The 14,231-nt window shown below is 61.2% G+C and overlaps 1 protein-coding gene across 1 annotated transcript in view; it reads left to right on the forward strand.

The window, feature by feature from the left end:
- The window catches only part of SHANK3 (SH3 and multiple ankyrin repeat domains 3), a 370,723-nt gene extending 365,788 nt beyond the window's left edge, over positions 1-4,935 (forward strand). Inside the window, exon 25 of the mRNA XM_037388277.1 lies at positions 2,816-4,935. Within this exon, the coding sequence (XP_037244174.1) occupies positions 2,816-3,359 (544 nt within the window). The 3' untranslated portion in view covers positions 3,360-4,935. The remainder of the gene's footprint in view (positions 1-2,815) is intronic.
- Positions 4,936-14,231: the final 9,296 nt, after the last annotated feature.

The following is a 14,231-nucleotide window of genomic DNA, read 5'->3' on the forward strand; positions in this document are numbered from 1 at the left end:
AACAGACCTACAGATTACATCTGCTGACGAGCTGTGCCCAGAAAGATCTGCCATAGCACCACTGACTCGCCATTGCAAGGACACGCCAGCCGTGGAAGCTTGGGCACACAGCTGATTTCTCACGTGGTTCCCTGAGAGCAGGAACAGTCAATGTCCCAGGCCCTGTAAGCCACCAAACAAAGCAGAACCTGTGCCAAGAGCCAGGGAGGCCTTGCAGCACAGCCTGACGTGGGATGGGCGTTTCTGTGGGACCTGCATCACCACTGTTGGCACAGCCCGTGCTGCCAGGCACCCATCAGGCATCCACCGCGCTGGCAAGGAGTGCACTTGCAGGGGGCTGCTGCGGGTCTCAGCGCCCTCCAGCTTAAGCCTCTCTTCTCCTTTCACAGACTCCAACAGCAGTTTCCCCCTCTGTCCCACCTGGGTCAGGTTAAACGAGCCTTTGGCACACCAGCTGCTGTGTCTGCAGCCATTCCTGTTCGTGTTCAACTTTCCTGAACGTGAGTGACCAGAACTGTGCTCAGAATTCCATATGAGAGTGTAGCAGTGTCCTGTGGTGACATGAATGCGTCCTGATGTCCGTGAGAAATACACACCTTAGATCTTGCAGTGCTTCTTTTGCCTTTCCATGGCTGTGCTATATTGGCGCCTCCCAGCCAGCCACTCCTGGGGTCTGTCAGTAGATCCAGAACTTTCTCTCCCTTCACCACTTCCAGTAGAGAGCAGAGATCCTTTGCCAGCCCTCTGAGCAGGACTCTGTGTTTTGTACTGTCACTTTTTGTTCTGTTTCTTGTGCCGCAGCCTTCAAGGTCATTCAGCTTTTCCTCTTCTGTATTGACGGAGCTTCCCAAATGTGATTCATCATCATGCTTCTTTATAACCCTCTTGCTTTCTGTGCCAAGGTGGCAAAGAAATAAGAGTAAGAAGAAATATGCCTAAGCCCAGAGACATGGACAGACTTTCGTATTCCTGTTCAGCTCATCTTCTCACAGCCCCCTTTCTAAGGAATCATTAGTGCTTATTAACCTCCCAGAAGCTTGAGTCTTTTGTGGTGTGCGCATTAGTGGCAGTGGGCATATGCTGTTAACTGTAGCCCTTGGACCCCTGTTGCTAGCAACAGGTTTCCAGAGTGTCCATCTGTTCCAGGAGGGACCTGAGATGTGAGGGCAGAGCCTGGAGGATGGCCGGGAGGCAGAGGTACTGTACTGCACTGGGCTGCACGCAGGGCACCATGCAGACAGCCCAGAGGACTGCTGGTTTGTTAACCAGCGTCACATCCAAGACCAAGGGAGCTGCAGTTCCGTTGCATTTTATTGGTTAGTTGGGAGGACAAGCAAACTGACACTGTGTGACCCAAATGAGCGGTCATGGACTGTTTAGCAAAAAGATAACCACCCAGCCCCAGTAACGCTGTCCCTCTTGACCCGGGGCTGTGCAGCCCTGAACCAGTGGACCCTCCCTGTCCTCCCCACTCTTGCTCGGTCAGGGCTGCAGCACTTCTGCTGTGGGAGCATCCAAGCCCCTGAGCTGCCACAGGACATGGACCCCCATTTAGAGCCCTCCTTGGGGCCGAGACCCCGCCAGCCTCAATCAGAGGCTGCCAGGAAGCAGCGGCCAAAGCCCTGGGGTGTGTTCAGGGTGCTGTGTTTGCTTTCTCTGCCAGGACGGAGAGACTGCCCAGGGCCCCCGAGTCCCTCCCGGTCAGAGTCACATCCTCAGCCACAGTCAGCAGTGGGTGCTTATGGAAGGAGACCCCCAAAGCAGAGCATGAAGAGAGACGGGCAGTGCAGCATGCCTTCCCCAGGCCTCCTGGGCTGAGGCACTCGCTCTGCTCATTGCACCCAGAGGACTCATCCTCCATGATCTTGCCCTGTCAGGTTTTAGATCCATTTCTTGTCACATACCCAGACTAGCTGTTCCTGCCAGGGGAGGCAGTAAAGGCCAGAGGCCCTCGTGGCGAGCAGGTAGAGCCGAGTGCTGCCGGAGGGGCTGCCCCCTGCCCAGCTCCACGGCCTGTGCCTACCCCAGTGCAGGGTGCAGCCGGGCAGGCACACGTGGCGTAGTGCAAGGGGAAAGACCAGTCCAGACACCTCTGGGCTGCCTCAGCCCAGGGTAACGAGCTGACCACCATCGGGTGACAATCAGACCTCGCTGCCTCCATCCTCGGGGTGGCATGACGGTCCTGTCCCCACGCTAGTCTCTGGGGAGATGCCAGAAGGTTCCCTCTTGTCCTGGGCAGCTCCTTCGCCCCAGCTGGGCATGTGCTGGGGAGCGCTGGGTTGCTCTGAGTCTGGTGGGACCCGAGAGCACGCCGATGGAAGCCCAGTTAGCGAGGGTGAATTGGGGGGGTCCCGCTGGGAGGGTGGGGCTGGTGGCTTTGGTCACAGCTGGGTCGCAGCTTCTTGCTGACCAGCCAAGACAGGCCGAGGAGCAGGGTCTTCAGCTGCAGTAAGTCTTTGTGTAGACCCACCGGGCTGCAGGGCCACCTCCCTCCTTGATAGGCCTCAATGGGCTTCAGAGCTGTGGCAGCGAGGGCAGGTTTGGCTGGGAAGCGGAGACACTGGAGATACTTGCTTGAACCTCTTCTACTTCCTCTGGAACAGCCCTGGCAGGGCTTGCAAGAAAGTCTTGGCTGAAGTGCTCCGAGCCGTGTCCCCTGCGCACTGCAGAGCCCCGTCCCATCTCAGGCTGGCCCAGCCCTCCAGTGCCCCCCCCCGTGTATATTGTGTGTGTGCTCCTGTGTCTGGGGACCTCCGCCTCACCCCTGCCCTCTGCTCTCTCTCCTCTCTCTCTCGCTGTACCGTTCTTTCTGCAGACTTTTCAGTAGTTTAGGAGAACTCAGCACCATTTCCCAGCGGAGCTCCGGGACCACCTACACAGTCCGACCTGGCAGTCGCTACCCTGTAACCCGACGTACCCCCAGCCCCGTGAAGCCGGCTCTGGATCGGACAGAGCCTCTCAGCACCGTCCGGCCCTACGGTCTGACCCCTCCCACCATCCTCAAATCTTCCAGCCTCTCCATCCCACACGAGCCCAAGGAGGTGCGCTTTGTGGTGAGGAGCGTGAGTGCCCGGAGCCGCTCCCCGTCCCCGTCCCCCTCTCCAGGGCCACCCCTGCACACTCTTCACCCACCTCGGCCCTTCATGCAGAAACCCCTCCACCTGTGGAACAAGTACGACGTCGGGGACTGGCTGGAAAGCATCAATTTGGTGGAGCACCGAGACAAGTTTGAGGACCATGAAATAGAGGGCACGCACTTGCCCGCCCTCACCAAGGAGGACTTTGTGGAGTTGGGGGTGACCCGAGTCGGGCACCGGATGAACATTGAGCGGGCACTCAAGCAGCTGGTAGACAGCTGACCGTCCCAGGCAGCACTGGCCTCTTCCAGAGCCACCACGGGGAAGGGGGGTGGGGGGCACATTTCTACTAGACTAATAAAACCCACTTTGATTCTCTTTCTATTCTGAGCACTGCACTGAAGGGCGTGGAGCCGAGAGGCTCCCACCCGCTCCCACACCGCCCCGGCGTGCCATGCACACGCAGACCCCCACTCGGCCCTGCCAGCCCCGCGACGCCTTCGGGACAAGGAATGTTGCATGAAATACATCCTCGTTTCTGTTCCTCCCAGAGAGTCTGGCCTGTATATCGCTTGATGTGCTGTTTCCCGGGGGCGTCGCTGGTGGCCGGAGGGGCCGAGGCACCATGTGCTGCCAAGCCCAGGCTCCCCGTGGGCGAAGGGCAACACCTGGTTGGGGTGGGGAGCGGGGCAGGGCCAGCAGTGCAGTGAGGAGCTGAGCCCTGGCTAGGGAGGAGGCTTCTGCTGTCGGCCAAGCGCCGGCCACGATGCCCCGGTGCGGCAGGCAGGGAGGCACCGGCTGGAGCGCAGCAGGGAGGCAAGCAGGCCGGGCGCGTGCCGCCGGCTGCATCTCGGGCAGCGTGGGGCAGCCGGTGGCACCGAGACCCTGAGCTGCCAGCGAGGCAGGAGCGTGGCAGGGCAGGGGCTGCAGCAGGAGGCAGGCAGGGCCAGGGCCAGTGCCGGCGCTCGGCCCATGTTTGGAAGAGCAGGCAGGAGGCACCACAGCCGTGGTGGTGGCCCTTGCCCCGTGCAGGATGTCCCCACCAGGCTCAGTGGTGGCCGGCCGAGCTGGTTCGTCCCACCGGTGCCCGGAGGGGAAGGGCTCCAGCATGGAGAGGTGTCTGTGGAGGGGCAGCGCTGGCACGGTGGCTGGGTGGTGATGCCCAGACCCGCTCCCTCCTGCGCAGAGCCACCCCAGGGAGCAGCCAGCCATGCCGTGCAAGCCAGAAGAGTGATTGCCACGTGAGACACTAGCCCTGGACTGTGTGCTGCTGCTCTGCCTGCCACCCTCGGTTGCCCTGGTGAGAGAGGGACTGAAACCGCATGGATAGAAGCATGTTTGGGGATGTTGGAGGGAGGCTGGTGGGGTATCCAGCAGAAAACGCTTTGCCAACATTTGGGGGGGAGGGGGGAGGGGAGGGGAGGGAGATGTTTTTTTCTTCTTGGTTTGGGGTCTTGTTTCCAAGGGGGACACGTTGATGGATAATATATAATCTCCGTGCATTTATATAGAGAGCAGCTGATGATCTACAAGAGATGATACTGAACTACAGGATTCCCACTCCGTCCTAAGTCATCCTTATTTTGCATCTTTTTAATCAGCTATATATTTGAAAAGAGAGAACAAATATCTATATATCTATATCTATAGCTATAGCCACCTGATTTTGTTATAATTTTACTAAATCTATATATCTCTAGACTTGTTGAGATGCTGGCGAGGCGGTGCCTGCACCCCTCCCCTGGGATGCCCATGGCTCATGGGAGTTTTTAGCGACTGACTGACTGAATGTTAAAGTCTTTTTAAAAAAAAAAAAAAAAAAAACCAACAGCTCCTTTCAGACACTCTGGATTTTAAAGATTTAGAAACACAAAACAAAACTTGGTTTTTGGGACACACCGAGTCTTCCACCCCTTCCTGGCAGAGATGCACGGAGCTGGCGCTTCCACCGCCCCACAGAACTCCGCGCCTCTGGCAGGCGCAGGCCCCGCAGCATCAGGTCCCTCTCCCGCCTCCGCTCCCGGGAAGCCATCGCCACTGTCGCGCCCAGCGCTCCCACCGCACCACTGCCGGCACAGCCCTGCGCGGGCACCGCCAGCCTGGTCACGAGGGTCCTGGTGGGCCATCGGGAGCAGCAGGAGGCCGGCCTGTGGCTTTGGGAACCAGGTTGGCTCCCGCCACGCAGCTGAAGACCAGGGGCTGGCAGTGCTGCGGTGGCCTGGCCGCTGGGTGACTGGGGCAGCAGGGCTGGGTGGGAGCCGCTCCGTTGCCCAACAGCTTCAGGGGAGCCAGAGTGACCCAGGCCAGCCCTGGCTCTGGAGGAGGTGGTGTCCCTGTCCCCCAGCGTGGTGCCTGGTGCCCCGCATGCCCCTTCCTCACCGCACTGTCCCCAGCCTTTCCCTGCCCCAGCTCAGGGGTGGCCAGGGCTTGCCCAGCCAGCTCAGGAGGGGGTGGCTTGGTGACCGGTGTTCCCAAAAAGCTGAGTCCCCCACAAAGGCATTAACTCTTCTGGTGCTAGAGGGAAGGACAAGGAGGTTCCTTCTGACCCTCACACATCTCTGAACCTTTACAACCTTCAGCCAGGGAAAAGGCCCAGGCCCAGGGCGGGGGGCGGCAGTCCCCCTCCTGCAAACCAGGCCCTCCCTGGGATGGATCCTGATCGTGCCGGCACAGCAGGTCCTCCCCGGGATGGATCCTGACCCATGCCAGCACACCAGGCCCTCCCTGGGATGGATCCTGATGCGCTGTGGTGCCATCTCCTTTTCCCTGAGCTCTCACTGGGTGCGTGCCCAAGTGGCTCCATCCAGAACTCTCCAGAAGCCGCTGGGCCCTGGGGATTTGTGTCCCCCCTCCTCCCCGGCCGCCATCCTGCTGCTCCCAGTTGGGGCAGGCACCTGGGGATGGCAAGAGGGGTTTCAAGCTAGACCGGCAAGCAAACAGCCTGCGGTCTGTGCCCCAGGGTAGCTGGGGCCTCGTGCCCCGTAACCTGGTGAGCCAAGAGGCATCTAAATCGCGATAGCAGCCATTGCGTCTGCCTGAACCCACCGCCTGCTTTACCAGGTGTGCCATCACACCCCATCAGGCGTCCCCCAGCTCCGCCTGTGCCAACGCTGCCACCGTCCTGTCTGGCCTGGGGCGGGATGCTGCAGATCAGGTCCTGCCCCTTCCACCTCCCTGCCCCATCCATAGTGGCAGCCCGGTCCATCACCCCTCTGCCACTGTGCACCCTGTCCCCTCCATTCACCCCGTAGGGCCCCCTGCCATGTGCCCTCCCATCTACCTCCCACTTTCACCCCTGGAATCTGCTCTGCAGTCACCCGCATGCCTCACCCACAGCATGTGCAGCAGCATGTGCAGCAGCATGTGCAGATGCATGCACCCACCTACCGTCCTGCACCCCTCTACCACCCTCCATTGCCCAGGCTCTGGCTTTCCCGCCCACGCTGGCTTTATGTGGCACCCTTCCGTTGCAAGGGCTTGCTGGCACGGTCCTGCACAGGCAGGGACGGTCCCACTCCAGGGACGTCCTGTGCCACTGGCACGGTTGCATCTTGCCTGCCAGCGCAGCCACTGCCCTCGCATCCCCTGGCCCCATGCTCACACCTTCTAGAGCACCCCAGCTCCTGCTGTCCCCTCACCTTGTCCCTGCACCACCTCCTGCATGCTTCACAGTGCCCACACCCCACTGCTGTTCACAGACGCCCAGCCGCCAACCAAACTCACTGCTTGTCCCCTGCAGCTGGAGCGTGGCTCTCCGGGGTGATGCTGCTTCGCCAGCTCTGCGCCTGGCGAAGCAACATCGGCACGTCCTGGGATGCTGGTGAGCATCCAGCTCCTCTGCAACCCTGTTGGCACACCACGTGCCAGGCCTGCCACAGCACAGCCCCCGAGGAGGCCCCACCGTGCACAGAGGCCTGGGCACGTCCCCAGGTTGGTGTCACACAGCCTCTTTCCCAAACTGTAGAGACAGGATTTCCTAGGAATTTATTTGGCTGTTTGTTCCTCATGCTGCTTTTACGAGGCTGCTCTGGAGCCACCCACTGCTGTGGAAATGCTTGTGTGCTGCCCATGGTGTGCCACGGGGAACCTGTGCCCACTGCCTGGCTGGCTTTGGCCCCTGCTGCCGCATGCTTGCAGAGCCCCTGGCCGTCCCTGCTCGGTCTCCATCCCCTGGGGCCAGCTCCTGCTGCGGGAGCACAGCGGGCACAGTAGCCCCCCAGAGCAGCATCCGCCAGAGCACACTGGGTGCCCACGCGCCGCGGCTTGTCCAAGCCTCTGCACCGCTGATGGCTCATCCCCTGCCTCGCTTGGCACTGCCAGCACCCCACAGCCCCTCCACAAGCCCCAGCTCAACCCACCCCTGCCTGCCAGCCCTGCCTGCCCAGCCAGCTCATCCCACCACTGCCCCTTTCACTGCTTCCCCTGCTGTGTTTCATTCTCATCACACTGCTGGCTCCTTCCTCACCTCACCCGCAGGGTAGCGGGGACCCCGGCAGCCCTCACAGACCCCGGCAGCCCTCAGACCCCAGCAGTCCTCGTGCCCCAGCGCAGCCCCATGGCCTATGGCCAGCAGAGCTGCCCTGTCTCCCCTCGGGGTGGTGGGCAGCTTTGCTGAGTGCTGCCCCCAAGGAGCCGCTGTGGCCCCTCGGCACGACGACCCTCGCTCCCGCCCGGCATGAGCCCCTCGGGGCGGCTGGCGGGCGCTGCTGGTGGAAGTGTGACTGTGTTAGCCTGAGTGCAGGCTGCTCAGTGGGTTCACGCTGGGTGAACCCAGGGTCTCTGCCCCTTCCGCAGCTGTTTCTGGGGCGACCAAGAGAGACCTGCCTGCACCCGCCTCTTGCCGCAAGAGGCCAGAAGTCTGCAGAGCGCAACTTTTCTGCAGAAAGTTCGGTCTGGGACCAGGAAAGCTGGACGCCTTCTTGCCATTTTAGTTGAGCCCTCCTCCTCCCCCTCCCTGATTCCCCCCACTGCCCCAATCCTCCTTGCGAGGGCTGGAAATGGTGGATGCACTGCTCTGCCCCAGCGGAGCCGGTGGCTGTGCTGCCCTGCGTGCATCCCAGCTTCCACCAGAAAGCAGCTGCAGCCGTACCTGTGTTGGCAAACACTGCGTGATCCCTCCTGCAGGATGGCGGCTGCGGCCGTCGCTCCCAGGGACACCACGGCTCGTCCCAGTCAGGCATAACACGAAAGAAGGCGACTTCCGACCACACTGCTGCCCCATCACCCCCATCCCCAGGGGCTGCCTGGGTCTGCCGCAAACCTGCTCCCCTGCCCCAGCAGCAACAGCTTCATCCTCCCTCCCAGTTCTGCACCTTCCCTGTCCCCCCACCACGGGGACACACACAGAGCAGATGAGCATGGGCTCAGGGCTTTGGAGACAACACCATTCCCAGCAGCAGTAGGGTCACCAGGCGAACGTCTTCACTTGGGGGCAGTGCCTGGGGTGGTCTTGTGCTGGGTGCTGAGGCCTCTTCAACTGACCTGCTTCTTCCTCCCCAGCCACTGAGAGCCCGCTCCCTCCCCGTGCCCACCTGCACCCCCCGAGCTTGCTCTGCTGGGGCGGCTGCACAGCCTGCGCTCCATGCTACCACCGGCTCTGGGGCAGCCACATCCTGCACACCCCCAGCACCCGCAGCATCCGGCTAGGGTCCAGTCACTCGCCACAGCGGTGTGGTGCCTTCGCCGGGAACCCCGGGTTGCCCGAAGGCCAAGGGCCAAGCTCTTGCCCCGTGGCCATTCCCACCCCCTCGGCAGAACCGTAACCCCCAGCTAACACAGCTGCTGCTACTTTACTTTTATTTTCTCAGCTGAAGCAAAGAGGATTTTCCCCAGGTGTAGATAGCCCTTTCCTGACTCTGTATCTATTCTGGCTGCATTGGCATCTCCGCTCCAAACATCTCCAGACCCAGTGAGACATTTCATTTTGAAAAGCCATCCAGGAGAAGGCAGAGCGGTAGCGGGCGAGGAACCAACCCCACGAGCCTGCAGCGTGGCCGGCAGCGAGCACCAACCCCTCGGCTGCACCATCCCGGTGGCACCGGGACCAGCCGCGCGCGGCAGTTACTGTGATTCTCATGGCTTCTCAATGACTTGGGTTATCTTCTGTAAAAAGGGATACACTTTTTTTTTTTTTGCTTTGAAGGGTTTTTTTTAAAAAAGTTGTTGGTATTTTTCCTTTGACCAGACTAACATCATCAATCCCTGTTCTCCATCAGCTCCTGTCTGTAATTCTGACTGTAAAAGAAGAGAAAACAAAACCCAAAGCACTTTGTTCCTGGTGGTGAAGAGCTTCGCCAGCCAAAACCATTTCCAAACAGCGACAAAGTGCGGCAGGGTTTTCTTTCTGTCCGCCCATGGGCAGCCCTCACTGCCGCATGCATGTGTCACCCGCGGAGACACCCCCGCACGCCCCTGGGCGTGCACTCACACCCACTGCATGTGCATATACCGGCTCCCGCCCTCGCACACACATGTGCGGCCACACGCGCACGCACACGGCTCGAACATCCACACTCTTGTTTCTTACCCAGACGGACTCACCTGTGGGTTTTTGTTCTGTTTTTAATTTTACAGGGTCAGTTTGACTTCACCCTTATTTTGTATGGATTTTTGGAGGAGATTTCTCCTTCTCCAGAGTCATGGAGGTGTGGCCATTCGCCTCCCGCCCTTGACGTTGTGATACACATACCCCACAGAGATCTATGTTTCTTATATTATATTATTATTATTATTAATTATTATTATTATTATTATTATGTAATAAATTTATAAGAAAGCTCCACATTGTTCCATGGTGTCTCTCAGCTTCAGTAGCCTCCAGGCTGGGGCTGCTGTCCAGGGCCCCTTCACCCCCTCTCCATGGGGGGGATACAACAGCACCCCTGGACCCCAGCCACAGGCAGGGGTGGGCAGCCTGCCTTCCTGCTCACCAGGGCCTTGTGTGCTCCCCTGGGCCTGAGCCAGTGACAGGGACAGCAAGGGGGGTGTGGGGCTGGGCAGTGACAATGTCCCACTGTGTTCAGGGTGGGGGGACCGGGGCCGCTTGCTACATCCCACATATGCTGGTCTGTGCAGGGTGGCACAGCACAGACCTGCAGCCGTCACCCCCCCATCCCCAAGGCTCCCTGGCTGGGTGGTGGCAGTTTCCCAGGGCTGGTGTCCCAAGCCAGGCTCTCCCAGGGCCACCATGCCAGGCTTGGCTTTGCCTGTGCAGTCCTGCGGCCACCCTCGTGCTCCCAGCCCTGCAGCGACCTGCGGTGACCAACATCCCCTCCTGTGCTGGCCTGTCCCCTGCTTTGCCCCAGGTCTGATGTCTGGGGCTCACCCCACACAGTGCTAGGGCCAGGCGGGAGCCCTGGAACGACAGACGTGTGCAGGGCAGTGTCCGGCTGCAGTGCGGGGAACCCACAGCCATGGGGCTGGCAAGCGATGGCATGAAACTAGCCATGGTGGTCAGCGGGGGAGCGTGCCAGTGGCTACAGCCTGACAGTCTCCCACCTGTCCCACCCTGCACACAGGGCCCCAGCACCCTTGAGGACTGTGACCACCCCATCCTACGGCCTCTGCCCTGGCAGTAAGTGCCCGTGTCCTTCCCCAGCACCAAGTCTCCACCATGCCCTGCCCCAGGGTGCCCAGCCGAGCCATGGCCAGGCCCCTGCTCCCTGGATGGGTGGACTGTGGAGGGGATTGGGAGCACTCGCTGTCCCCGAGGCTGCTGCAGGACTTACCCAGGCAAAATTGTCGCCCCAAGCTGTGCCGCTGCAGGGCTGGGGCCATGCCAGCTCTTGGGAGCAGTGACACTGGTGCAGGGCCCGTGGCACATCATGTTGAGGTGTCCTCGGGGACACTCGTTCCCATCTCCTTCTCCCTGGCACTGGCTCGTGCAGCTCCTCTTGCAGCAGGACTGGAGCCACAGGCAGGATGAGCCAGGACCCCACAGAGCTGCTGCTGGTGCCTGTCTCAGCCCACGCTGCCCCATCTCTGGCTGCCTGCCCCAGGGGCAGTGGCAGCATTTTGGGATGGCCCCGGCCCCCACCAGCCCCTGGCCAAGGTGCCAGGGACTGTGACAGGGCCACCTGTGCCAGCCACATCCACCCAGGCACAACCCCACCAGGCCCAGGCAGAGCCCCCAGTGCCAAGCAGTGCCAGCGCAGGTCCTAGTGGGGCTGGCAGTGGGTGCAGAGGCATAGGGCAGTTACCAGGCCCCGTCCACGTGGCACTGGGGTCCCCAGGTGCTAAGAGCTGAGGGAGGCACACAAAGCCTCACTTGGTGTCTGCAGCTGCCAGGAAACCTGGACATCATGGTTGCCTTGGGGGAAAAACAGCAGCTGAGGGAGAAAGACCACCCGCGCCGGGCAGCCTCTCCAGTATGGGAGGACCCACAGTCACCCTGATCATTCCGCAGTTTTCCCCAGGACCATGACCCTTTCACTGGCACATGCTCGGGCTGCTCAGCAGTGGTCTGGGTTTAGTGGCACCAACTGGAATACACTTAATTAAATGCACAGTTAGCATAAAGATTGGCTGCTGCGCCTCGTGCACATGCAACCTGGCGAGATGCATCAGCCAATAAAGTGACCATTATTCTCCTGTCACCTGCCGGCAGCAGCAGCTGAGGGGCACCAGGAGGCAGCGCCACCCCGGCGGGGGGCTGGGGGCAAGGGTGGAGGAGAAGGGCGCAATCCAGGTGCTGGGGACAGGCAGGGGCAAGAGCCACACGGCCAAGGGGCTGCTGCAGCAGCCTCCAGGGTCACCCCAGGGTTGGGCCTTTGGGGCCCTGATGGCAGCACAGTGCGGGGATGCAATGGGGCTGCAGATGGCTGTACTCACTTCTTGTGGCAGTGGCTCCGCTCTGGATACCAGGGAAGCACCAGGAACTGGCTGGTACCTCAGCCCCATGCCCAGGCACCTTCTCTGGGGCCTGTCCTGCTCCTCCGGGATGCATTTGGGGAGGCAGGCACAGCTCCTGCAGCCCCCTCACTGCTGCTCCTATGGCCTGCAGCCCAGAGCTGAGCGTAGCCCGGGCTGGGGTCAAACGCCCTGCGCCCCCACAGAGAGCCATCCTCCCACACAGCCCATGGAACTGGGCACAGAGTATGGGCTTTGGGGGCAGGGGAGTCAGTGCCTTACAGCAGCCCCCAGCATGTTACCAGTCACCTCTGCACTGGCACGGGGAAGTGGTGGGGCTGCCGCTGTGTCCTATGCACCACAGCAACCCCATGTCCCCCACAGCCTTGCTGCCAGCCCAGCAACACTGTGCCCACACCCTGAGGTCCCAGTATCCGGCCGTTCCCACAGCCTGAACCTAGCAGCCCCTGTGTCACTCTGGTCCCAAGCCCAGCTGTCCCCACGCCTGATACTCCTGTTGCTATGCCATGTCAGCAATGCCCATTTCAGTGACACTGATGCCTTCTCTCCTGGTAGCTACAGGCACAGGCTGGGACCCAGTGTGTGTCTGTGGGGCTTCTCTGCTACGGGGCACCATAGGCTGGCACACGAGGGCTGGGTCCTCCTGCACAGGTCATGGCTTGCTGCCCCCACCAAGCTGGGAAGCTGCACCCCAGACCTCGGGGCACCGCAGCCTGCTGACAACACTCAGGCAGAAATGGGCTGCAAGAGGCACCAGGAAGTGGGGACAGCACAAGGGGCCATGTCACATTGGTGTGCACCCTGCAGCACCCTACACACCCAGCCGTGCACCCTGCACCTTCTGCACACACCCCCGCGCACCACACGTGCCCAGCGCCTCTTGTACACACACCCTTGTGCACCCTGCATGTCCTGGGCCTCTTGTACACATGGTGAACCCTGCACGCCCTGCATCTCCTGCACACACACCCATGCACCCCGCATGCCCTGCACCTCTTGTACACACACCTGTGTGTGCTGCACCTCCTACTCACACACCCATGCACGTCCACACACCCTGCATGTCCTGTTCATTCTGCATACACATCCTGCTGGACCCTGCACACACACCACTATACTCCACGTGCCCCAGTGCTCCTGCACATTCACGCCCATGCACCATGCATGCCCTACACCTCTCGCACACACACCCCTTTCCACCTTGCACACCTAGCCATGCAGCACACACACCCTGCATACGCACCTCCCACCATGGTCCCCATGACCCCTGCACATGCACCCATGTACCCCCTGCTCCTCCTGCACATGCACCCACACACCCTGCTCCTCCTGCACATGCACCCATACACCCCGCACACCCTGCTGCAGTCCCATGCCCCTGGCAGCAGCCCGCATGCATGCTTGCATTCCCCACTCTCCTGACAACACCCTGCCTTCCCTGTAGGCACTCTCCTCCGTGCACCCCACTCCTCGGTGCAGTGCCCCTACCTTGCACCCCACACAGACCCACCCTCTGCCCCAGTCCTGGGGGAGGGGCGGGGAGGGGGGCCAGCTGCCCCTGTGGCACCAAGAGAGCCTCCCCGGCCTCGCGGTCACACCAAGCATATATTTTATTGAAAGACCAAGTGGATGACAAGGCAGTGAGGGGAGAACCTTTAACCAGGGTTTGTACAAGTGTCAGTTGCTCAGGACTCCTCTTGTTGTTCGAGTTACGAGATAAATATTGGTACATAGAGCGGAGTGGAGTTATAGTCACTAAACTAGCACTGGTCAGATATACAGGGCCGGCAAGCAAAATAAATCACCAGGCACAGCAGTGAGGAGCGGGGGCGGCCACCTGCCCAGTGCCCAGGACCCTGGCAGCCGCCCCGGCTGCAGGTTTTCCTCTCGCAGGGCAAACAAGGCCCGAACGCTGGTCCTGCGCCCCACGGCTGGCACAGCCCCCCAGGAGCACGGCCCCCTGGGGAGGAGGGGATGGCAGTGGGGCAGGGGCCTGGGACAGGGATGGAGGCGAGGGGACTGGGGGCAGGAGGGGCCATGCTGCGCTCCCCGGGGGGCTGCTGCAGCATTGGGGCTGTGGAGGGGACCGGCTCATTCCTGGGGGCCTGCAGCTGTGGGGGGAGCCCCCCCAAGGAGGCTGGGGGGGTGGGTGCTGCCACTGTGCAGGGGGACAGGATGGACTCAGAGGCTTCATGGCTGGAGGTGCTCACCCCAGCAGCCCCATCTCCCCCATGCCCCCATCAGCCCCCCACAGCCTCCCCCCGCCCCATTCATCCCGTTGACCCC

Source organism: Falco rusticolus, chromosome 5 (genome assembly GCF_015220075.1).
Source record: "Falco rusticolus isolate bFalRus1 chromosome 5, bFalRus1.pri, whole genome shotgun sequence".
Taxonomy (NCBI): domain Eukaryota; kingdom Metazoa; phylum Chordata; class Aves; order Falconiformes; family Falconidae; genus Falco; species Falco rusticolus.